Raw genomic sequence first — 26031 nt, forward strand, 5'->3', positions numbered from 1 at the left:
GCTGTCTCAAATACCTCATATCAGTGCTTCTCATACTTTAATGTGCATAGGAGTCTCTTGGGGATCTTGTGAAAGTACAGATTCTGATTCCAGATGCTGGAGTGGGTTCCGAGAATCTGCATTTCCAGTAGGCTCCCAGCTAATGCTTACGCCAAGGCTGATGACAAGCCACATTTTGAGTAGCAAGACTTAAAGATGTTTATCATTCCTATTTCTAAGAATCTTCTCCATTTACCCTAGGGATTTCTTTTCTTTACTACTGGGGGCTGTGAATTGTATTAGAAATGGAAATGGGAAGGCCTCTGTAGTTTCCAGTTAACCCAGCTGTGTAATCTTGGACAAATTATTTCTCAGCTCCCTAAGCCTCAAGTTTCCTTATCTGTAAAATGGGCCTGTCACCTGTCACAAAATGATGTTGTGAAGCCTGAGGGAACTGCGAGGCCATTGTTCAAAGTAGACTGTAAATGGAGACTCCTAGGTGCAAAAGAACTCTTTACTTAGGTTTCCTTAGATTTGTAGAAGTCAACACAAGCAGTAAGTAGTGAATGGTTCCATGTACCATCTATGCCTCAATGATATGCTCAAAGATTGTTTCCATGACAAAACTGCAGATGGAGGCCACTTATATTAGACAGTCTACATACTTTATTGAAAGTCACATGAATGAGCCCCAGGATCTCGTTTGTTTTATTATTTTGATATAGCATATGTCTTTCACACAGGCAATCTTTCTAGCCCTCTACTAATGTCCTTGGCATCAAGTGCTTCATTTCCCCCAGGAAAATGAAGGCTTTTCTTTATCGAAAACTTATCTTTAAGGTATCTTGATTCTCTCTGAAATTGTTTATTATTTCTGATGTTTTTTTCTGGGCTTCTAATGTGTCAAGGCCACTTATCTGCAGCTACCTTAGAAGTAGTATAATTGATCTACGTTCTCTCAAAAGCAATTTTTTCCTAGTCACAGAACTATTTCTTCTTTTACTACTTTATTTGTTCTAGTTATTACAGAATCGAAGAACTTCTTGAAAAGAGAATACTTTCCCATGATAACCAATTACTTTAGAAATACTCTGCATGACACTATAATTGAAATTAGATGCTAAGTTTTGTCCCTCAGTGGCTGAACACCCCCAACCTTTTAAAAAACAAAAACTTCAAAAATAAAAATTCAATATTTCTTTTTGTAAGCCATCTCTTGATTCTGCTATCACCACAGAAAAATTTGTAGAGATTTGACCCCAATACATCAAGTACTGCAGAGGCACCAAGACCTTTTCTGCTTCTAAAACTGCGTTTGTGGATGTCACCAGTCTCTTAGGCTGAAACTGAAACTGCCCATGCTACAACCTTGGCGAAGTATGGAGACACCTGTGAGGACCTTTTTACTTTTTGAAAAATGGCAAGCCAAGGACTTAACAATTACCAACTAAAACACAAATCCTTCACTTCACAAAATAAAATTAGATGATCATCTTAAAAACATTACCAAATGTGTAAGCTGAATATGAAGAGAAAGCCTAACTCAGGAATATCTTCCAGCCCAGTTTGCATTTCCATATAAACTGAACCTGCACCCCCTCCCTCCTTCAAATGTTTGCCTTTCAATATTTTGTTAGGCAGGCAAGAGTCAAGAGTCATGCCAACTCTAGTAATGTGGCCTCTGTTCAAACACCTACCACAGTGTGGCAAAGGGAAAACAGCATGGGCTAAGAGTGGCCTGGATTCAAATCACAGTCCTTTTATTTACTTTCTATGTGCCCTTGAGTTGGTTACTTTAGCCCCCTGGGCCATAATTTCTTTCTCTGTAAAATGAGAATACTTGCATGTATATGAAACACTGAGCAGTTAATAAATACGTGCTTAATAAATGTTAGGTTCTTTGTTATCCCTGCCAGTTCATCACTTTCAGTTCATCCATTGCCAGATTCTCTAACTTGCTGGCCAAGGTATGTTGATAATTTCCTATAGCTGCCACTCTTCTATTATCACCCTCTTCCCATAGCCTCTGCAAAATGACTGCCCATCCATTAAGCCTAGGGCAAGCCAGTCTCATTCCATGATAGCATGCCTCGCCACAGAAGCTTTTTGCACTTTAAGTCAGAGTGCCAAAGGCAGGCGTTGAGATTCATTCTTTGGCATTCTTAAGGTATAGACCAGAGCAAAGGCAGAGCTACTCAGCCACTGCTCCCTGGCCTCCAGGCAGACTTCTGGTCCCCAGCTCTCCAAGATAGGCCCTTGATCTGTGTCCCAGGCAACACACAGCAATCTCATGACATTTCTGGGACATATTTTCTACTGGGATCACAGCAGCTTTCTAGGGCTCTCAATAATCTTCCAATGTTTGCATCGGTGATTGTGGTACTTTCCCCCAAGAAAACCAGAGTCAAACCATGTCTCTTTAAAGGGACTGTGGCCCTATCAGCCATGCTTTCGTGGCCAAAATCTGCACACCTGTCTGCTTTATTCAGGATAGAGCAGGGAGGCCACAGCCCTGAAACAAGGGCTCAAAAATCACTTCCTAGGTGAGGTCAGTAAGGCCTCACAGAGACTACTGTTGGGGGCAAGCAGCAGGTGAAATGATGGTCACTTGACTCTTTTACTCCTGGTTTCTTAGCAACCTGGCCTTTGAGACTGGGTACAGTGGAGTGAGTTCAATGGGGCCACCTGGATATGCCTTGATTTAGAATGGCATCAAGTTTCCACTCAATTACTTTCAAAAAGGCTCTCAGTGTACTTGGCCTTACATGTTCCTAATTCACCAATAAACCATGTTTGGAATTCAGTCTTGAAAATGACTACTGCCTTTCAGTAGCACTGTTCCAAATGCATCTCTGAGTGGGTTTGCACATGAGTGTGCATGTACTCACTCTCTATCTCTTTATCTAGGTTTATCTGTCAGTACTATAATCAGTGTACTAACAGGGCCTTGGTAGAAGAGTGCAAGTAGGAAAGCTCTTTCCCTCACACTGGGCAACATTATAATTATACAGACTGTACAGACAAGCTACGGCCCAGGCATCTGCATAGAAACAAGTACTGATGCTCTTTCCAGCAACTTCCCTCCAACAAACAGGAATTAGAAATGTCCATTCCTCAGATTTCTGCCCCATTACACCAATTTTTAGGTCCTTTCCAATAATAGAGATAGCAAATGAAAGGGACCTGGCAAGGGTTTATGTCCTAACATTTTTCACTTGGTGGCAAATATTCAAGAAAAAGGGTAAAAGCCAACCCCCAGAAATGATGGCCACTAAAGCCACAAACCACAAGGTCCCTTGCTAGATAAGTGTGACATAATGGGGAAAAAAAACTTGCATAGGAGCCTGGGACCTGAGATCTTGTCCTGGTGTGATCACTACCTTGCTCTGCCTCAGTTCCCCCGACTGGAAACTGGGCAGTTGTTAGACTGAATGATTTTGAAAAGCCCTTCCAATCAAGGGCTTATATGGATTGTAAAAAGAGTATTTTACTCAAGTGCTGTGGTTCTTAACTTTTTTGGGTCATGAGCCCATTTGAAATTTAGCAGAACATTATGGACTATCTCCCCAGAAAGGGCATATTGTCATGGAATTGTGCATACCATCTCAGGGGCATCATGGAGTTTCTGAGTCCATGGACACTGGGTTAAGAACTGCTTTTTTCAGGAGATAAAAGAGTTTACATGCAGAAGGCAAACATGAAGCAGCAGTGACAGCTGCCCGGCCTCAATCCACCTTAACAATTTTTCTAGCATTTGACCCCAAAATAGAACTCCTACAGGACCAAACAGTCTCCTTTTTTTAAAAAGAAATGTGTTCAGCTTTTGTTTGTTTCTTGATTGCTTGACAGGAAGCTGTCAAAAAAAAGGAGAAAGAATAATCCAAATAGACCTAGGCTTTTACATGCAAAACATGCTTTGCAGATTTGTCCTAAGTGGCTGCACGTAACAGCAGGAAGGCCACCTTCCTAAGTCCACATGGAGGTGCTGTGGGGGCATCACTCATCCCACTCATAGCCTCGCAGGAGCAGACGGGCTCTTGGCAACATACTGCAGCACCAGAGCGCTGACATGGCACCAGTGTCCATATCCTCAGTAGGAGACATGTTGAGATTCTCCAACGTTCAGCAAACATTTCTATTCCCTTCCAACCAAGGTAAGCAATGGCCCCAACTCAAGTGGCCTTCAGTTCAAGGTAAGACCCCTGAGATCAGTCTTTAGCCCCAAATCTCTCAGAGTTCAATGGCCCTCTGAGGAAGCAGGAAGTTCAGGGAAGAGTTGAAAACTGAGCTCCCCTCTTTGACTCAGGTAAGTGGATATCCTGGTTTTGGCAGAGTCTGGCTTGAGGGAGTCCAGCTCTTCACAGTGTTATAGGAACTCAAAACAGACCTTCTGAGGGGATGAAGACGGAATACAAAGGAGATATAAACACCTGTCTAGGACATATGCTCCTTATTTTATGGCCTCCCAGAGAGAGTCTGAAAGTGCAAGGCTAGGAAGGAGCTGCTCTTCAACACAAAATGACTCCACACACAAAGGTTTGAAGAAGAAAGACTCTTTCAGAACCTGGAAAGGGTCCTCTGAGGCCAAGGCTTTTAAAACCTGAAAGAGAAAGAAGAGAGTAGGGTATTAGCGAGGACTGGTCAAGTACTTAACAGCCACTGATCAATGGGGCTTCTCTTGGTAGGTAGCTAAGTCTATAATTGGTAGCTCATCTTCTGAGCAACAGCGGATTGCTGGGCAAAGGCTCTTACAAGTCAGATCTCATGAAACAGGCCTAAGATGGTGCTATGACCAGGGCTGGACACTTTGTGCCTTTGACCTCAACTCAAACTCCCCAAAATCTACATGGAGAAATAGAAGCCTGATACTAGAACCTCTGAGATTTCTTCCCACATCATGCCCACTGCCTTTATGGTCATACAATAACTATAAACTTCCTTTTAACAGGGACTTCACCTCCGTAGGGGCTGATAAGAAGCTTATCTACCCACGGACCTCGGAGGACTGGCAGTGACAGGGAAAAAAAGAAGGTTAGGGAGCACATGAAAAGCCAAGCTCCAGATACTTGGATCTCATTTATGTGTGTTATCAGGTCACATCATGCCAGCAATCTGATAGTCAAACAATAAGAACTCCTACGATAGAGAAAGGAATTTCCCTGACCTCTGAGTCTCCTGTGACCTTTGCAAGTCACTTATCCCCTCTGAACTTCAGTTCCTTTATTTGTTGAGTTAGAACACATATTATCCTCCCTTCTCCTGGCATGTGATATGCATCAAATGAAATAATGAATGTGAAAGTGCTTTGCATTGGACAAACATAAAGGACTAAGAATGAAGGTTCAGGTGGGTAAGACTGAAATAATGATTTGGTCTGCAGGAATGAATCCATCTACAGACACTAAGGTAGCCTCTTGGCATCTGTTATAATATCAAAAAGCATGTTCCTGGTTTCCTTAAAGGCCCGAGAGGTGTCAGAGTTAGAAGGTTCCAACCTTCTCATTTTAGAAACTGGGAAACTGAGGCTCAGAGAAGTAAATGTACTTTCCCAAAATGTCACAGCCTAGGATTCTTAATAAATTTGATTCAAAGGCAATCTGTAAAAGCGTGCCATAGTTTGGCTAGGAGAAAAAGAAATGAAAGAGGAAGGTTACTTAAAATCACACAAAACCTTGGAATTGAAAGTCACCAAATTTAAGGGTCATGCAGTGATAGGGTAATGAACCGAGGCATAGAAGTGAGTTCCCACCCTTCTGATCTACATGTTATTCCAGTCCTCAAAATATCAGATCCCGTAATGAAGGCTTATGTGGAACAAGATTTTGTAATCAGGGATGGGGACTGCATACCTGTAGCCTCAACTTTCATCTCCAGGAAGTCTGCCTTGAGAACTGTGGATAAAGAAAGACGTTTCACTAAGATTCTAGAAATCAGGACTGGAAAGGTAAATTGGGGGAATGGGGGACACTTCTAGGCCAGTGCTAAAGAGGCCATTTGAAAAATGGAGAAGTGATTCAGCCCAGATGTTTCAAAACATTTAGCTCCATGCTTATAGTTGGGGCTCCTTCTCTGGCAGGCTTAAAGAGATGTGAAGACATCTTTCAGGCGCCAGAACAATTCTCTGAGTACCAGACTATGTGAAGCTTGGAGAACCCAGGGAAGCTGGCTGCAGACCACGAACTACATTCTGTGATGATCTCTAACAGGGATAAGGGTGAGGACACAGACAAGTACCATGTGAAAGATGAATCCTCCTTTGCCTAGAAGACCAAACCAACCTTGTCCAGCCTCTTGATGTGCTTGGATTAGTTCTAAATTACCCATGTCTGGGGACAGCTGGGGGACGAGAAAATCTTGGCAAATGAAACCCACTCTAGTGTGGCCGGAGCATTACATACAACAGCTGGTCCCCAGGGCTATGTCCTCAACCTTCTGTCTTTCTCTTCTCTCCAGTCTGTTTACACTTACTCCCTGGAGGATCTTATTCCCATCCATGGCTTCAATTGCCACCAAATACTAGGGACCTCCCCACAACAGGCTACTATTCACATTGTAGCATATGTGACTAGCCCCACTCCCCAGACTTATAGTGGCTATACTCATATTTCTACCCCCAAATCTATGTATACATACATCCAGCTCCAACTGCTAGCCTAAGTTGCAGTTACCCACTGAACATCTATCTCTACCTAAGTCTCAAAGTGTCTTTAAAAAATTTGTATAAATTTAACAACTGTGTCTTCAAAATCACTGTGTCCAAAATTGAGCTCAGCATCTTTCCCATAAAACCTGCTTCTCCATGATTAATTATTGTACCATCTACTTAAGTGACCAAGTTAGACTTTTCTCTTTCTCGGTTCATCAATGTTCCATGTTTGAAAATGTAGCAAGGTCTTATTGAGTCTTTCTCAAATCTGTCCCTTCTGTTCCATTCCCACTGGGAATGCCATAGGCCAGGGCTTCCCCAACTCTTGCCAGGACAATTAGTCTCCTTAACTGGTCTCCAGTCTTTACTCTCCCATCTATCTTTCCCACTACCAAAGTGATCTTTTTACAACTTGGTCAGCTCAGAATGTGACTGTCATTCTTGAAATTCTTCCCCCCTTTCTATGACTCATCCGCATATGGACTGCAGTATAAAGACCAAGCACCTTAGTATGTTATACAATGCCTTCACGATCTGGCTCCAATCCATCTTTCTGGTCTCACCCCCAGCTAAGCTTCCCTCTTTTCACTCCCACATTCTAGCCAAAGTGGAACACTAATAACTTCTGAAACCATAAGCTGTCGGGCCTCTTTGAAATGTCCTCACCTCCTTTATGTTCTTGATGAGCCACTATTCATTTTCTTCTTAGTTATTTATGTTTAAATTGTGTAAGGGAAATGAATAAGGGGGTGATGTCATTCAAACGCTAGGCCGTAGTCAGGTATACAAATGGGGACCAAAAAGGGGCAAGACAAAGTTTAAAAAGATCATCATTTTCATTAGAGATGAGAGAAGAACTTAGCAACAATGACCATAGACGGGACTGACTATGTGACTGGTCTGAGGATCTTGATCAGAGGCCAACCTGTGGAAGCACTGATGCAAGTGGTGGTTACAAGGTGGAGGCCTAGATGGAAGGGATGCTTTCCCTATGTGGATGCTGAGTGGGAGGAGCCTGTGGGTACTCAGGATGGTAGTTCATGACATACTGGAGAGCAAGTGTACCTACTTTGGTCTTACCTACATTCCTGCCAAAATGGAATCTAGGAATAAAGAACAGGATTAAATCTAGGTTCTAGAAGCCCAGACATAGGGTGGGTAGAGTGATATTCTAGCCTGAAGTGCCTGCTTTGGCCATAGCCCTTGTAGGTTGTGCTTGATCTAAGGCTTCCTCGAGCACTGGCTGACAAAGCCCAGCCCATTGGTAGTGGCTACCAATCTTTTCACACTCTCAATACCAGTTTGGCTATAGCTTCCCTCTTGTAAGTCTACCTGCCTTAAAAGTTCTATTGGACTTTCTTCATGCTTCTTACATATTTCCTTCTCAATGCCTCGGTTTCCTGTCCAAGCTTGCAGATCAATAACTGCCCCCACAGCATTTTTTCTGTCTAGTTCTATTCTTTTTTGAGCCCCAACTCACATATCACCTCCTCTAAAAAGCTTTCCTGTAGACATATCCAGTTCATTCCAGTTTACATCGTTCTATTTCCTTGTTATTTATTTCTCAAGTGCCTTATTCTAGGGAGGCATAGGCCACCTTATTAAGAATATTTGAGACTCTCTTCGTCTCCTTTCTTCTTTTCTTTTTCTTTTCTCAAGAGAGATATTTGATTAAGCTTACTTAAAAAACTTCTGAGGTGAAAACTTTTATCTTCATGCTATCAGTAAGAGAAATCTGGGGCCTTGATCTGACTTTCATCTGCTATGGTAGAATGAATGGTAAATTATTGTCTAAGGATAATTTGGCCCAGCCTGAGGTTCCAGGTGGCTCACTGACAAGCAGAGCTAGAATGAACTGCTGTGCAGAATCATGTCCTAGTGTGTCAGTTCCCATAGTTTTGACTAGAGGATGGAAAATCTACCCCAACTCCACTGCTGGGAAAGGTATATTGTTCTGCTTTTAACTGACCACCTAGAAGAGTTCTGCTCCGGTCACCTGTTAGGAGGAACAATTTCAAACTCTCTGATAACCAAGAAGGAACAAACTCACAAGAGTCCCTGAAGGCTAACCAAATATCTCTCCAGATGTTCTAGTCCAAAGGGTCCTAAATTCCAGGCCTTGGACAGTCTGTACCAGCACTTGAGAAGTTTTAATAACAAACTAACGGAAAAGAAGAAAGGGAGGGAAGGAAAAAACAAAATAAAACAAAAAATCATATTCCCAGGCCCCACTACTAGAGATTCTGTTTTAGTGGGCCTAGAATGAAATCCAGGAGTATGTGACTTTTTTCTCCATGTTTCCAGGTGACTTAGATGTGCAGCCAGTTTGAGAACCATTGCCTAAGTCCAATGTTTACCTTTGAAATGGGGGCCCTAAGGCTGTTTATCTTAGAGTGTAATATTCTACATAGCCCTGTCAGCTGCCCTTTGAGTATATAATGGAATCTAAATAAGTAAAATAACAAAAAAGTAAACTAAAAAAAAAAAAAGCTAACAAAAAATATTGGGTGTAAAGTCTTTGAGATACTGCTTGGTGTGTGTTCACATGCACATGCACACACAAGTGTGCACATACATATGTGCTTGTGAGAGAGAAAAGGGAAAGATGAGCAGAGAGAGAGATGAAGAAATGAAGAGGCAAAGAGACAACAGATACAAAGAGACACAGGAAGAGAAAAACAGAGACATATAGAGTGACATGAACAGAGAAAAAGACAGATAAAGACAACTATGGGGACACAGGCAAAGAAACACAGACAGACAGACAGAAAGAGATTGAGAATGACAGAGACACTGGCTGGGTGCAGTGGCTCACGCCTGTAATCCCAGCACTTTGGGAGGCTGAGGTGGATGGATCACCTGAGGTCAGGAGTTCGAGACCAGCCTGGCCAACATGGCAAAACCCTGTCTCTACTGAAAATACAAAAATTAGCTGGGCATGATGGCATGCACCTGTAGTCCCAGCTACTAGGGAGGCTGAGGTGGGAGGATCACTTGAACCTGGGAGTTGGAGGTTGCAGTGAGCCAAGATCGTGCCACTGCACTCCAGCCTGGGCAACAGAGTGAGACACCATCTCAAAAAAAAAAAAGGACAGAGACACCAAGTGAGAAAAAGAATACGAGAGAAACAAATAGACACACAGGTGAACAGGTGACAGACAGATAGGGATGGAGAGACAGAATTGGGGAACAGAAAGTGACAGACAGAGACAGAGCTGTAGAGAAACAAAAAGAGAGAGAATGTTAGAGTGAGCACAATTGTATGCTAAGGATGCAGTTATTAAAAGGCGATTTGGTTTTTCTTTTGTCACCTCCATATCTTACCTTCCTGTTTTCCGGGAAGCTGTTTCAAAAAACCTGGTCCTGGAAGCCACCCTGCAAACAGAAGCCAACCAAGTCCCATAAGTTGCTTTGGTATACACGTGAGAACCAATGGCCAACAGAAAGGACAGGAGACTCTGAACCAGATGGGACACCAATGCCAGCCCCTGCCTTTGCTGGCAAAGGCCCTACACATCCAAATGTGAAATGGCCCAGAGCCCATAGGCACCCCTAAGGCCATAGCTGACACTTTATCCCCATTGCTTCAGAATGGTCTGAGTATGTTGCTGAGTCAGGCTCTTCTTGGGGGAAATAAATGAAACCAGTCTTGATTTCAAAGTATAATTGTTGGCTTTTTGTAAATATACTGAGCTAATTAGTCAAAGCTGTGGAGGCTTTGTTCTTCTTTTTCTCCAATTTTACAATTATGGAAAACAAGAAACACAAGAAAAAGGAAGACCAGGAGGCAGTATACTGAGAATGGTCCCAGTCGATAAAGAGAGGACAGGCAAGCGCGTTGTGGCCAAGCAAAGCTGGTCCCTGAGCACTGCTGTGGTCCCACCCTAGCTGCTCCTTCCTTGGTTCCTTGGCTTGCGGCCCAGCCTCAGGAAGGTCTGTTGCACATCAGCTCAGCTCCCACCCTGTAAGAGACTCTCTGGAGAACCAAAGTCATTTTGAAAAAAATTTTAAATCATACCCTTTGCTTAAAATAAAAGCCTCAAGCATAAGTATAATGAATGAATCTGTTCATTAAATTACTTTTAAAACCAGTAGAAATAACAAGAAATTTTTTTAAAAAATGTCCTGAGCCAAGGAAGCTAAAATCAGAAGGTAATAATATCACCATACAGAGATAAAGGAAGCTAAGAAAAATGGGTCTCCTAGCAGGTACTAAGAATCAAAGGTTTCAGCTTTAGAGAAATCCCTCAGCTTTGAGCATTGAGTGGAATACTCCCAACAGGGCTGGCCTATGATATTTCCCTAGACTATAAAGTGAAGGATGCCCCAGGGTTGTGCACTGTATACCCTTAATATGGTGATCCTGAAAGCATTCCTAGTGGCCTAGTACAGGCCTTCAGTCAACTTTGAGGTACAACCCTACTTACACAGATGATGTGATTTCCCCCGCATTGCCAGCCACAATATCTGGCTTTGGTTCTGGCTTTTGGGGAGTAGCTGCCCGGCAGGGAGGATCTGGGGGCCTCACTGGGGGGCGGATGATGGTTGGCTTTTCTCCTGGAGGCCGCACTTTGCTGAAACTGTCAGCATCCCCTGGAAGAGAAAATGATACCAGGAACTTGGATGGTTAGCCAAACAGAACACTACTCATGAGCAGGCACCCAACATGAGAGTTAACTGGGCCAACTTCCTTGGCCTCCATTTCTTCTTGGTGACTAACAACTCTGGCTATTTTTTTTTTTTTTTGTAATTTTTCTGGCAACTGTCCCTTCAGAAAGTCTATATTTGAACCCCGGCTCTGGAGTTTCAGATATCTTGGGTGTGTCATATCCATTCCCTAAGTCTCAGTTTCCCCAGCTATATAATAAAGATCCACAATATATTATCTTACAGAGATAGTGGGAGGATTAAATCAGGTACTAATATGTTTAGTGCAGGGCCAGGTACATAGTAGGTGCTTACTAAATGTCTGATGATGATGAATTTGAATTGCTTAAATTCATCATCACTGAAATCCAGGTCCTTTTCACTTAGGCCTTGACTATTATAGTTGTCTTCTAACTCACTTTCCTGCCTCTGTGTCTTTAGTTTCCTTGTCAGTTAGTACAAAATAAATATAAACACTTTTTAAATAAGATGGTTCCAGTAGGACTATAGTGAAACAGGTAAACTCACACATTGCTGGTGGCAATGTGAACTGGGCTTATTTTATCTAGAGGGCATCAAGGATTCTGGAACAATGTGGATGAAATACAAAATCATACATATGAGACGGTTCATACTCGTTGATCCAGTAATTCTGCTTTTGGGAACAGGCCCAAATGGACTAATCCAAGAGGCAAAAAAAAAAAAAAAACACTTAAGAAAAAGCAATTGGCACAAAAACATGCATCTTATCAGAAAAAAAATCAGACTTAACCATAAAGGCTAAACAAACAATTCAATTCAAACAAGCATTTAACCAATACATATTACGTGTGAACTGCCAAAAATTTAGACCAGGTCAAAACAAAAACAGGCATACAAAATAATATCAAGTGAAAAAAAAGTCCACAGAAAGTGCTCATGGCCTGATGAAGACCACACTGAAATAGACATGTACATAACTATGCAAGGGTGTCAGTGGATCTTTATATTCATCCATTTTTTTCTACAAAAATATTTATAGTAAATGTAAAAACATACTAAATTGAATCTACATATACAACTATAAAATTTAATTTAAGTATTTTTACACTGTTTTTCTGCTCTTTAAAGACTTTCCCAACAGCTCTAAAATGTAGAAGATAAAAGTTTAAACTCCTTCACAGAAAATCAAGGCCCTCCTTGAGCTGGTCCCATATTATTGTCCCAAGCAGTAACCCTGGATTTTAACTATCAGTTCTACTCTAATCAAATTGGTCTGCCTACTGCCCCATTAAGGCAAACCCTTGACCTTACTTCTAAGTGAGACAGTCTGGAGTTTTGTAGACCTGGCTTTCAGATCTTGTTCTGCTGCTTCCAAGTTGTAGGACCCTAGACAGGTACTTCACCTCTACGACTGTAAATTTCCTCATCTGCGAAATGAGTATAAAAACCCCTCCTCTTCATGCAGCCAACAGACACATTAAAAAATGTTCATCATCACTGGTCATCAGAGAAATGCAAATCAAAACCACAATGAAATATCATCTCACACCAGTTAGAATGGTGATCATTAAAAAGTCAGGAAACAACAGGTGCTGGAGAGGATGTGGAGAAATAGGAACACTTTTACACCGTTGGTGGGAGTGTAAACTAGTTCAACCATTGTGGAAGACAGTGTGGCGATTCCTCAAGGATCTAGAACTAGAAATACTATTTGACCCAGCCATCCCATTACTGGGTATATACCCAAAGGATTATAAATCATGCTACTATAAAGATACATGCACACATATGTTTACTGTGGCACTATTCACAACAGCAAAGACTTGGAACCAACCCAAATGTCCATCAATGATAGACTGGATTAAGAAAATGTGGCACATATGCACCATGGAATACTATGCAGCTATAAAAAAGGATGAGTTCTTGTCCTCTGTAGGGACATGGATGAAGCTGGAAACCATCATTCTCAGCAAACTATCGCAAGGACAGAAAACCAAACACCACATGTTCTCACTGATAGGTGGGAATTGTACAATGAGAACACTTGGACACAGGAAGGGGAACATCACACACCAGGACTTGTCATGGGGTGGGAGGAGGGGGGAGGGATAGCATTAGGAGACATACCTAATGTAAATGATGAGTTAACGGGTGCAGCACACCAATATGGCACATGTATACATATGTAACAAACCTGCACGTTGTACACACGTACTTCAGAACTTAAAGTATAATTTAAAAAAAAAAGAAAGAAAGAAAAACCCTCCTCACAAGGTGATTTTAAGGACTCAATTAGATGACCTATAGACAATGCCCAGTATACAGCAGAGGTAAGTAAGTGTCAGACTCTGTCCTGCTTCTTGCCCTATATGTGTCCCTATTCTTATGTCTCCTGTGTATTATAATCATTCCTCAAGACCCAGCTAAAATCTCAACCCTCTGAACACCCTAGTAGGTATATGTAATTCACATCCATGTAAATGTTCGTGAAATTCTTATATATTAATATGTATGTTTTTTAAAAAATTCATCCATCTAGCCATTCTGGTGAGCAAGATATATATGTAAAGAAATAATGATAATACAGTGTGATTGGTGTTCTAATTAAGGAAGAAACAAAACACTATTCATGTGCACACATATGAATTGTCTCTCCATTTAGTCTGCATCTTACATTCTGGACATGTCATTCCCCTTAACACCAGACTGGGTATACAGAATTGCAGCAGAAAAAATTAACCAAAATGATAATAATAATCCAATTTTTGTAATATACTTTATACTATTCAAAGCACTCTCCCAGACGATAACTGCTTAATGTTTACAATAAGCTTGAGAGAGATGAATAAATAGGTCTTATTATCCCCATTTTACAGAGAAGGAAACTGAGGTTCGGAAAAGTAAACTGATTCATCCACAACCATAGGTTAAATGGTAGAGTGAGGACTGAAACCCATACCTCCTGTTTCCACACCTACTGCCTTTCCAGTTGTCTGCTGTTTTGTTATCATTGGTAATATAAAAATTATATAATATAATATAAAAATTATAATAATAGTAATGGTAATACAATAGTACTGGCAAAATTTTTTTAGCTAACCTTTATTGAACAGTTTTTCTGTTCCAGGTACTGTGATACTGTACTCAGTGCTTTATGCACATTTTCTCATTCAACATTGGCCACAATCTTGCAAGACAGAAAGTATTATCTCCGTTCTACAGCTGAGGAAACAGAGACTCAGAGATGAAAAGTAACTTCATAGTTGATCAGTCCATCTGATTTCTGAAACCTATGTAGTCCCAACTACCACTGTTCTTCAACCCTAGTGAAACATTAGAAATATGTAAGGAGCTTTAAAATTGTAAAGTACCTGGACCCCACCCTCATACGTCCTAGTTTTATTGATTAGGATGGATCCTGAGCATGGGTATTTTTAAAAGCTCCCCAAGTGATGCTATGTGCAGCCAAGATTGAGGACCATTAGGCCATATGATGTTGCTTCCTCACTGCACCCCACAGAGTAGCAGAGCTGAGAGTGCTGTCCCATTTCCACTGGTTACTGCTGGGAGGTGGAGTTGTGGGGGGGAAGGCAGTAATTGTAAAGAAATGATATGCTGGACTGTCAGAGCTGGAAAACATGTCTACCTGAAACCATGCCCATTCCAGGGCTATCAATTTCCTTGATGAGTGAACCAGATGACATCCCTAAAATATGAACCCTATTCATTCCCAAGTTATAGCCACATCCTAATGAACATGAACCTAGGGCCTTGGAAAACAAACATCATTAACCTCATTTCCTCTTGGGCCCTTTATTGCTACCTCCAAATGATTATTCATTACAAGTCAAGCTTTGAGGTAGCAGCAAAGGATTTTCTTGGCTGAAGACACCGATGTTGTTCTCTCTCGCCTCTAATGTGTCTCAGTCACAGTTAAGCCACAGTATCAAACTGGTGAGGCAGAAAGGGGAGAGTCATGTAACTGGTAGTCAAGAAACCTGGATTCTATGATTAATACTAAAACTAACTTTCTGTGTGACCTTCAGCGGATCATTTCCTTACCAGTATAACATGGGGATTGGACTGTTTTTCCAGATGAATGAGCCAATGATCTAAGTCTATAAGCCTCTATCTCTCCCAGCTGACTTTTTATTTTTTAAAAATATACTTCAAGTTCTAGGGTACGTGTGCACAATGCGCAGGCTCGTTACATAGGCTCGTTACATGTGCCATGCTGGCCTGCTGGACTGACTTAAATGTTAGACCCGGCTGACTTTTATAGGCTGTTTTTGAAGTACTCTACATGTACTTAACCTGCTTTAAAATAATTAATCCCTCTGTCTCTCTCTTTTTCTCTCTCTGAAACCTAAATTGAATGGTATTCAATATGGGGGTTTTGTGAGGGCTTTTGTGCCCAACCCTACACTCTAACACACACACACACACACACAAAGACACACAAATGACCCCTGCCCTCTAGGAGCTCAAAACTGAGTTGGGGATATAAGTCATATTCATGGGAAACAAGTGTGAATACTGTAAATCAGCATCCACATTAGAGGGTCAATCTTCGGTGCCAAAATATGTGAATCAACGGAGAGCTAACTGGGGTAGGATTGTCAGAAGGCTTCATGGACAGAATGAGACTTGAGTTAGACCTTGAGGTTAGTTCGCCTCTTCCTAGGTGTTTGGCATGGTAGGGACAGGTTGTGGGTTGAAAATATAACTCTGAACTCTTTTATGCCTTCTACATTTTAGGCTTGAGGCTTCTCAAAGGGCCTCGAATACAGAAGAGTAGACACCCCATCTTCCATGTCTGCCATTTCCTAAGAGGTTATTACCTAGTAATACTACCACTTCTTAAGCCTCTATTATTTTACCAGATTCTTTGTATACCTAATCTAATTTAATCCATGCAAAATCCTTGCCTTCAATGGTGGTATTGTCCCCACTTACAGTTGAGAAAACTGGCTCAAAGAAGTAAAGCTGACCTAACTAAGATCAAGTAGCTAGTAATAGTCTCCTATGAAAGCAAAACAACTACTATCATTTATTGAGTACTCTTGATGTGCTAGGCATGCAGAGGACTCACTTTGTTGTTATAGCAATCCTATGGGCACAAATACTACCCTCATTATACAAATGAGAAAACTAAGGTTCAGAGAGGTTGTAACCTGCCCAAAGTCCCACAGCTAGGAAGAGGCAGAGCCAGGATTCAAACTCACATCTGGAAGATTCAGGAGCCTGAGCTTTTAACCACTAAGTCACTTGAGCCTATAGTCTTTTCACCAAGCTGTACTTCTTTTTAATTTCTTTTCAACCTTGGTCCGAAACCTGGCTTTTACTACAAACTTGATCTCCTTCTCAAGCCCCATCTGTTCCCTCTCTCTCTAATCTCTGTCAAATGACCATAACCAAAGAATCTTAACATTTGCAGAGTTCTTGGGACCTGATGGTCATCAGTATTCAACCTTAGCAACTTTTTTCCACCTTTCCTTATGTTCCTCTATACCCAACCTGAAGGCACAGAGTAGGAGGAGGTTGATTCCTCTTGTAGATTCCCCCAGTCTCCTAGAATTACCTCTTTTTTTCTATGACACTCCTCCATGTTCACCTTAAAGCCTTCCTGCTTCCTTAGCCAGTATTTATCCTTATAAAACAATTTGGCGTTAGGCTCCAAGAAAAGTAGAGAATAAAAACCAAACAGTAGATTATTAAAGCAGAAGTCCAAACAAGAAAATGTGGATAATGGCCAGCAACACCCATTACTGCAAGAGCAAGTCTGTTCCTAATACTTTTAGAGTAAATGCAAATACCACTCATAGCATTAGTCACCTCAGTGGAGAATTAATGGCTCTGTGACTGAGCAAGGCCTTACAAGCCCAAAAGCATGCCACCAGATGCAATCTTTCCTTTCCAGCCAAGACAGAGGAAAGGAGCTAAGAAGGGCCCCTCAACCCGTATGTCATAAAGTCCCAGTCCATGGTATGCTCTTCACTTTCATCTCAATACCTCAGGTAGAATGAAGGTCTCCTTGCTCCATGCTCCTACTAGAATTTCTTCTCACCCCTACTAGAACATTAATCACATTGGCTGGGACTGACTGCTTGCATGCCAGCGTCACCACGAACCTTTGGAAGGCAGAGACAATGGCTTTTCATTTTTGTCTCTCCCTTTGCATATGATTATACCTGATTAAATAAACAAATACATGTAAAGTAGATGGGATATAGCCCTCCTCCCTCTTCATTACCCAAAGGAAAGTCCTAAATCCCTTTGCGGTAGCTACATGCCTGCCCTTTGCAAAGCCAGGACACGTAAGAGGCAGTAAACTCAAATGAAGGCAGAAAAAAATAGGCTTGTATAATTTTGTACCCCCCCAAAAGTAAGTGGTCCTTAGAAAAACAGAAAGGAGAAGATGGCCAATGCCGCTGAAGAAATATGGTATAAAGAAAAAGAGTCCCAATCTTGAACCCAAGAAGCTGAGGTCAAGCCCCATCTCTGCACCTGACAACCTAGGTAACTCTGAGCAAGTTGTTTTGTGTCTGTGAGCCTCTGTTTCTCCATCTATAAAAAGGGGAGGGTAAATCATACCTCACAAGGCCTATCACAATGATTAGACGCAACAGGAGAGTGAAAGTATCAAGCTCATGTCTGGAACAGAAAAGGATCCTTGATAAAATTCCATCAGCAAACACTATTGATTCTTATTTTAAAGTTGACTGTCATGGAAAAAAGCAATTTAACATGCACCGTGCTTTTGTTATTTTTAATTGCTGAGAAAAAATGTGAAGAATGTTAAGGCCACTCAAATGTTAAGTCAATGCAAGGGGTGAAGATGGGGGCAGGACTGTGGCACAGTTGGCTCACTAATGCAATGGAGCCTGTGTACTGATCCTCGGGATGGCAGGCAAAGACCTAAACAACAGAGCTGAAATGGGGTGACAACTGCAAGGTACAGACTGGGCTGGCTGAGGTAACAGTTCCCTCCCTCTAATACTGCCATTCAGGCTACTGGCCAGTACCAGGAGCAAACAACTATCAGTTATAGCACAGGGTCAGAGCTGTGTGCGGCTTTTGCTTAACCGATAACTCTTCAGATGCCAGGGAATCTACTAGGAGAAGCAGCCAGAATCAGGAGGGGAGCAAGGAGGAAGTAAGAAGTGAATAGATAGTGTAGGTTAGGTTCAAAGAGGCAACTATACCAGAGGTTTGGGGGGTTCTCCACCAAGGCCAAAACCACCTCAGTTCTGCTTTCTGTAGCCAAAGCTGGAAGCATGGGGTTTTGAAAAAAAGCTGCATCATGCCAGCCTGTTGCTAACTGATTGAAAGCAGAAAATGAAGCCAGGCAAAGCTGAGGCCCAGATTTAGATAGTTAGGCTGATACTGAACAAGTCAGATCAGTACTTACATTAGCTGAGACCATTAGATCAGAGTAGCTGCCGCCAGCAGCCCAGGGTAGGACTGGAGGAAGGGGAAGAGGGGAATGCCACTGGGATTGAACTTTGCAGGAGGGAGGGAAGGAGGGCTGAGTTACTGTGTGCTCTGAGCTGATAGAATCTGGCCAATCTCAAGGCTTGGCAACAGACAAGACAAATTTTACTGTGAGGAGTATAAGTTGAGTTACCCAGCCTTCTACCCAGATTGATAGGAAGGTCACGACATGACTTAAAAACAGAAGCAGAGGTCTACATTAAAGTTTCCTTTTCTTGGCTATGTCTCAGAAGAGCCAAGTCATAGTGAGAAGAGGGACAGGGGAGGGAAATCAATATCATATTTTGAATGCTGATTATACGCCAGATATTTTGTCATTCCTTTTAATCCTAGCAATAATAATTCTAACAGATGAACTGTTTTCCCATTTTACAGATCTGGAAACCAAGGTACAAACAGCTTAAATAAATTAACTGTGATCGCATGAGTGATCACATCAGCACCAGTGGATCAAACCAGAGCATTCAGAGTCAACTACTTGCGGAAATTGTACTGGACTTGTAGAAATTGTACTGGACCCCCTCCCATCCGCACACTGAATAGCTTTTACTAAATTGTGCTCTGAGACAATGCCATTGGTTCATACTGAGGTTGTTATATGAAATAATCCATGGAAGAAATTTTTCCCTGGCCTCAAAACCAGAAAAGTTATGGTTTACCTGAACAATTGGCTTGTTTTTACCTTAGGAACTTAGTTATATAACCATTGGTTTCTCTCTTTTTGTTTTCTCTAGAAAGTTTGGAACCAAACCTGTGACACTGCTCCACCAAGTGTTTAAGGATTCATGGCAAATATTTTGTATACTAACTCCATTCCTGCCATTTCCTTGCTATCCTACCTTCCCCCAACCTCCCGATTCCCATTCTGGGCCTCATGTTTTCTTATCAGTACTCTAGAATCTAAGGTAAAGGCCAGCAAACTTTTTCTGTAAAGTGTCAGACAGTTAATATTTTAGGCTGTGCAGGCCATAAAGTCTTTGTTGCTACTACTCAATTCTGCTGTTGTGGCATGAAAGCAGCCATAGACAACATGTAAATGAAGGGGTGTATTTATGTTTATGGACAAAGTTTGAATTTCACAACATTTTCATGTCAAAAAATATTATTTCCTTTTTAATTCCAAACATTAAAAAATGTAAAAAAGAATTCTTAGCTTACAGGCTATATAAAAAGAGGCAGTGCAGTGGGCCCAATCGGGTCCACGGGCCATAGTCTGCCAAGCCCTCTCATCTAAACCTCAAGAGGACAGGGGCTTCATAAGTCTTATTCATTTCTATGTCTTCGGCATGTAGAATGGGGCCAGGTACATGGTCAGTATTCAATAAATATTTGTCAAATAAATTATTCTTAACCATTTTTTAAGGTTTTACATTTTGCTATATTGTGAAATTCCTTAAAGCTACAAAGTAAAAGAGCTAGGATTTAGATCCAAGGCTTTCTGATACTCAAATCCTTATTTTGTCCATTATATCTTACTATCTTCATAGAATTGTGTCCCCTAAAACTCCCCTCTGGATTAGCCCCAGTCTCTCAACATAAGTCTCAACATGCAATAGTTAATTAAATTTGCTGAAGTCAGCCACACCTTGAATTTGCAATAATTTCAAAAATCCAGAGTTTGGCAGAAGTTGTGCCCCTTTGTCCCTATTTCTCCCAAACTGGAAAGGGAGAATGAGAAAACAAGGGTTCACAGATTCACAGCTTCTTATAGGAAGGTAAAGTGATAGTTCTGCCTCAGTGGAAAGAACGCAGGCTTTGGTGCCTGTGAGACATGGTAAGATTTAGATCCCAGCTCTGCCAGTTACTAGCTGTGAATCTTTGGCAAGTCACTTATCTACAGCAGCCTCCATTTCCTAATTAAAAAAAAAAAAAAAAAAAACAGGAATAATACATTCTTGGCCAGGTGTGGTAGCTCACGCCTGTAATCCCAGCACTTTGGGAGGCCAAGGCGGGTGGATCACCTGAGGTCGAGAGTTTGAGACCAGCCTGGCTAACATGGCAAAACCCTGTCTCTACTAAAAATACAAAAATTAGCCGGGCATGGTGGCAAGTGTCTGTAGTCCCAGCTACTCAGGAGGCTGAGGCAGGGAAATCACTTGAACCTAGGAGGCGGAGGCTGCAGTGAGCCGAGATCACGTCACTGCACTCCAGCCTGGGTGACAGAGTGAGACTCCGTCTCAAAAAAAAAAAAAAAGAAAATATTAAGAATAATACATTCTTTACAGTGGGATTGTGAGGATAAGAAATAGTATATCAGCAATTAGTACAGTGCCAGGCACATAGCACTTGGGATATAGAGGTCAACAAAACAGGTAAAAAAATCCCGGCCCTCATGGAGCTTACATTCTAGTGATTATTGTGACTGATTATTGTGATCTTGCCCACTGTTCCAATATTAGTGGTAGTAAACTGGAACATATTTCCACTTAAATATATCTCCAAACTCAGAAGGATCTCAAGGTGAAAAGTAGTTAGGGTCAGCTCTGGCTCCCATGGGATTCCCAAGCACTTACCCTCCTTGTGGTGGGCCAGGGGCCGGGGAGCTGGTCTCTTTATGTGGAAAGAGGGGGTCTTGGTGGGCCCAGAGCCTGGCATGGGTCCATTGGTGGCCTTTGGGGTGATCTTGGTCCCTCCATCCTGCAGCCTAGACACCAACTTCCCCACGTCCACCTCTGGGCAGGGCTCCAACTTGCCATCCGAAATAGGCCTGCTTGGGGACTTCCTCCCAGGATCAGTTTCCCCACTCCTCTGAATAGGTAGTTTGGGGTGTTGTGGTGGCTTGGGGGCTTCTATGCTGCTGGTGATAGTACCATTCGGTGTTTGATGTTGGATTTCATCTAGGAAAAGTTGGTGCCAAGAGAGAAGATTAATGATAACTTTTAAAACCTTTTCATTTTGATACATGCATACATACTTAATTTTGAAAATTTGTATACATTTTCAAAGCAGTTATGTCACTGTGGCACAAACCAACTATATCCCACAAAATCATTCTCTACCCTTCCCAGTTCATGTAAAGCCACAGATCCAATCCAAATAGGGAATTCAAGATCCGCGTATGATTTTCACCACCACAATTCAATAAGCCACAGTAAACCAAGAGGTTTTATTAAAGGAATATGTCACTCAAAAAAGACTTAAAGTCCCCAATCAATGGCACATTCTATTCTTTGCAAATGAAGACATCATCAGTTAATTCTTAACCACTTCTCTGAAAAGTATTTTGTTAAGGTCTCTCAAATTTTAAGTTAATCAACATAACATACTTTAACTTTGTTCTCCAACCCAGAAGGAAACCTCCAACTGTTCTTTCCCCAGCTTTTGTGGTCTACAATTTCCTCTGACATTAGTACATGTCTTTCAGTGGTTCTGAGACTTACTTAAAGCTTTTGAGACCCTAATGAGACCTAGGGACCATCTCTCTAGAAAAATTAACCCACACAAATATAGCAAAAATTTTGGAAACTAATTTCTTAGTGATTCACAGAGCCTTCTGAAGCTGTCAATAAACCCCAGATTGAGAATGCCTGCTGTAAAGAAATTGTCACCTTCCATAGTCATAAAAAACTTAGAGTGCAGTGGTTAAGAACAGAGGTTCCAATGAGAACACTTGGACACACGAAGGGGAACATCACACACCGGGGCCTGTTGTGAGGTGGGCGGAGGGGGGAGGGAAAGCATTAGGAGATATACCTTATGTAAATGATGAGTTAATGGGTGCAGCACACCAACATGGCACATGTATACATATGTAACAAACCTGCACGTTGTGCACATGTACCCTAGAACTTAAAGTATAAAAAAAAAAAAAAAAAAGAACAGAGGTTCCGGCCAGCAAATTGAAACCTGAGATATATATCAACCAATTGCAATACATGGATCTTATTTAGATCTTGATTTTTTTTTTAACAAAATGAGATAACAGGAGAATGTGGATACTGACTGGATAGCTGATCTTAAGGAATCACTGTTTTGTTTTATTTTCTTTTAAGTATGATGATGATATTGCTGTTTTGCTTTTAAAAGAGTTCCTTTCTTTTAGAGATATACACTGAAACATTTACAAATGAAATGACATGATGAGTAGGTTGGGGGAACGGGTAGGGGTATAGATGAAATAAGACTTGATATATGTTTTTAAATGCTGAAATGTGGGGAGTTCAATACGTTTGTTTCCAATTTCTGTTTATGTTTGGAATTCTTCGTAATAAAATGTTAAAAGAAATGCAGGCTCTGAAGCCAGGTGGCCAGGTCTGAATCTCAGTTCTGCTTCTTACCGACTGTGAGACCTCGTACAAGTTCCCTATTCTCTCTGTACCTCAAATTTTCTCCTCAGTAAAATGGGAATAATAAAGAATACCGCTCTCATGAGGTTATGGTGAGGAGTACAGGAGATGGTATACGTATTTCAGTGCCTGGCACATAACAGACACTCATTAATTGGTGGTTATTATTTACACTATTATGTGGTGGGTGGGCAGTGAGGCAAAAGTTTCCATGGGGGAAGTCTTGCTACAAAGGCTTTTGTCCCCTAGACAGTTTTATTCTCCTTGGGAATTTGCCACCACTGATGCCACTGCCAAAGGGGCCAGAACCAAGGGGAGTTCCCCTATAGTCTCCCTAATTTCGTCCCAAAGTAGACACATAGCCCTTTATTTATTAACCCTAGCACAAGTGCAACCAGACAGAGGCCATCAAACAAAAAACTACCAAAGGCTCACAAATAATGGCATGAACATGAGCACAAGAGTGCCAAATAACTAGAGCCTCTGGCTTCCAGGACGTGCCTTGTGGCAGAGGCCATCTTTAAACATAGCACTCAGGAGTAACTCAAGCACATCTACTCTCTCCAAACAATAAAGTGCATGGTGACATAAATTCTTTCCCTCACATGCTTTAGCCCAACATCTCAGCTGCATGTTCCTATCTGAATACTTTCTTCTGGACAAGTGACTCCATCTCTGCTCTCCCTTAGGGAAATAAAGGTTGCCTGTGCCCTACAGGCCATAGAGTAACATCACCATCTCAAGAGAGCCAATCTTCATAAAGAGGACCCACATACACAGCCTCAGAGAGGCTGCTACCTTCCACTCAGGAAAGTATCTTCCGCTGGCTCGGGAAAATAGGAAATGTAATGATAGAAGCCACGATGACTTCAGAGCTAGGCCTTTCAGCAGGGAAACTATTTCTAGGTTCTGGGGTATGGTGAATAAAAATAATGATAATAGTGACAATGACAGTAATAATGAGAATAATACTGATAAAGACAACACATACCATTACTTGAGCACTTATACCATGGCAGGCCCTGTTCTAAGTGCTTTACCTGGATTATCTCATGTAATCCTCAAAACAGCTCTATAAAGTAGTACATTGTTATTAGCCCCATTTTACAGATAAGGAATCTAAGACACCCGCAGTCTCCATGTCACAAAACTACTAAGTGGAAACGCCAAGTTTCAAATCTTGAAGTCTGCTTCCAGAGTCTACTTACTCTTTCTGAAGAGAGTTCATTGCTCTGTCAGGTAATAAAAGTTCGGTGCCATCCCCTTTCCCTAACCAGCCACCCATTTCTACAGGAAAACACACAGACAAGTCTCAGGGACTACGAAGAACTGGGAGTGAATCAGGATGAGACAGGGAGGCCTCATAAATAGGCGTGGAGCCAACCCTTAAAGTGGAGGCCTCTCTTCCATGGGTGGGTAAGAGGTGGGGAGAAGCTTTGAGAGGATACACACTGGTACAGTAATAGAAATAAATCAATTATTATAATACATGTAGATTCATGCAAATAAGTGCTAGGAGTAAGACAGTACTAATACTGACTGCAAGGATTAGAGAGAGTCTTTATAAAACAGGTAACTTTTAAGCTGGGCCCTGAAGAATTCCAAAAGGTGGAGCAAAGTAGAAAGGGCATTCAAACAAAAAACAACTTGGAGGAGTGAAAGACCATGCTTTGCCTAAGAAAATATAATTAAAAGTTTGGTTTGGCTTGAGCATAGGGACCAATTATAGATGAAAAAGTGTGGGTAGCTGGAGGTGAGGTTGTTGAAATAAGTTGGGGCTATATCATGAAGTCCATGAATGCCATGCTCAGGAATACAAACTCTGCCTTTGAGTCACAGAAGACAATGATTTTGGGGGGCAGAGGGCTGGGGGTGGGGAGAAGTGGCATTATCAAATATGCATTTTTAAACATCCCTTTGGGTTCATTACGAAAAGTAATGAAAAATAGGCTCGTTCCAATGAAAAGTAGCTTGGACCAGAAAGACTGGTGGCAGAAAGACAAGCTAGGGGACCGCTGATGAGAAGGATCCAAACTAGAGCTGCGTCAGAAAAGAGAGGCAGATTCAAGAGAGGTTAAAGAAGTGGAATAATCAGGGCTTAGTTATGGAGGTGTGATGGAGTCCATGACGAGGGTGAAAGGAGTCACTGACATACTATATACAAAAGGGATATCAAATTTCAGAGTGAGATAATGAGATGCTACTGGTGAGCAGGATTGGTTCCTTCTCAGAACAGTGTTCAGACGGGTTATAGCAAGTGTGATATTATAGTAAATAAATAAGCTTTAGGATAAGATAGATGAGTGCAAATTGTTCTGTCATTTAGTAGCTGTGTTAGTTGGGAAAACTACTCATCATCTTTGAGCTTCCAGTGCCTTCACTATAAAACAGAATTCAGCATACCTACCTCACATGGGAGTGCTGAACATTAAATGAGATTATGGATTCACACTCACATAGGATGGCTAGAATAAATAAGACAGACTATACAAAATGTTGGTGAGGATGTGGTGAAATTGGAGCCTTCATTCATTGCTGGTGGGAAAGTAAAATGGTGCAGCTGAGGCCTGGTGCAGTGGCTCATGCCTGTAATCCCAGCACTTTGGGAGGCCGAGGCGGGTGAATCATGAGGTCAGGAGTTTGAGACCAGTCTGGCCAACACAGTGAAACCCCATCTCTACTAAAAATACAAAAAATTAGCCTGGTGTGGTGGTATGCACCTGTAATCCCAGCTACTCGGGAGGCTGAGGCAGGAGAATCACATGAACCTGGCAGGCGGAGGTTGCAGTGAGCTGAGATTGCGCCATTGCACTCCAGCCCAGGCGACACTGCGAGACTCCATCTCAAAAAAAAAAAAAAAAAAAAAAAGGTACAGCTGCTTTGGAAAACAGCCTGGCAATTCTTCAAAAGTTTTAATATAGACCGACCATATAACCTACAATTCCAGTCCTAGGTATATACCCAAGATAATTAAAAACAGACATCCACACAAAATCC

General features: G+C 41.7%; 1 protein-coding gene across 4 annotated transcripts in view; it reads right to left on the reverse strand.

Moving 5' to 3' along the window:
• Positions 1-622: 622 nt before the first annotated feature.
• Positions 623-26031, reverse strand: part of OPHN1 (oligophrenin 1) — a 389158-nt gene continuing 363749 nt past the window's right edge. Inside the window, exons 21-25 of one of the 4 annotated variants that reach the window (XM_004064300.5) lie at positions 21262-21585; positions 11053-11218; positions 9950-10000; positions 5829-5870; positions 4474-4579 (exon numbers count right to left, since the gene is read on the reverse strand). In XM_004064300.5, the coding sequence (XP_004064348.3) occupies positions 5837-5870; positions 9950-10000; positions 11053-11218; positions 21262-21585 (575 nt within the window). In that variant the 3' untranslated portion in view covers positions 4474-4579; positions 5829-5836. Of the gene's footprint in view, positions 4580-5828; positions 5871-9949; positions 10001-11052; positions 11219-21261; positions 21586-26031 lie in introns of all 4 variants that reach the window. The other 3 variants (XM_063703079.1, XM_063703078.1, XM_063703080.1) reach the window with 3 other exon arrangements.

Source organism: Gorilla gorilla, chromosome X, assembly GCF_029281585.2.
Source record: "Gorilla gorilla gorilla isolate KB3781 chromosome X, NHGRI_mGorGor1-v2.1_pri, whole genome shotgun sequence".
NCBI lineage: Eukaryota > Metazoa > Chordata > Mammalia > Primates > Hominidae > Gorilla > Gorilla gorilla.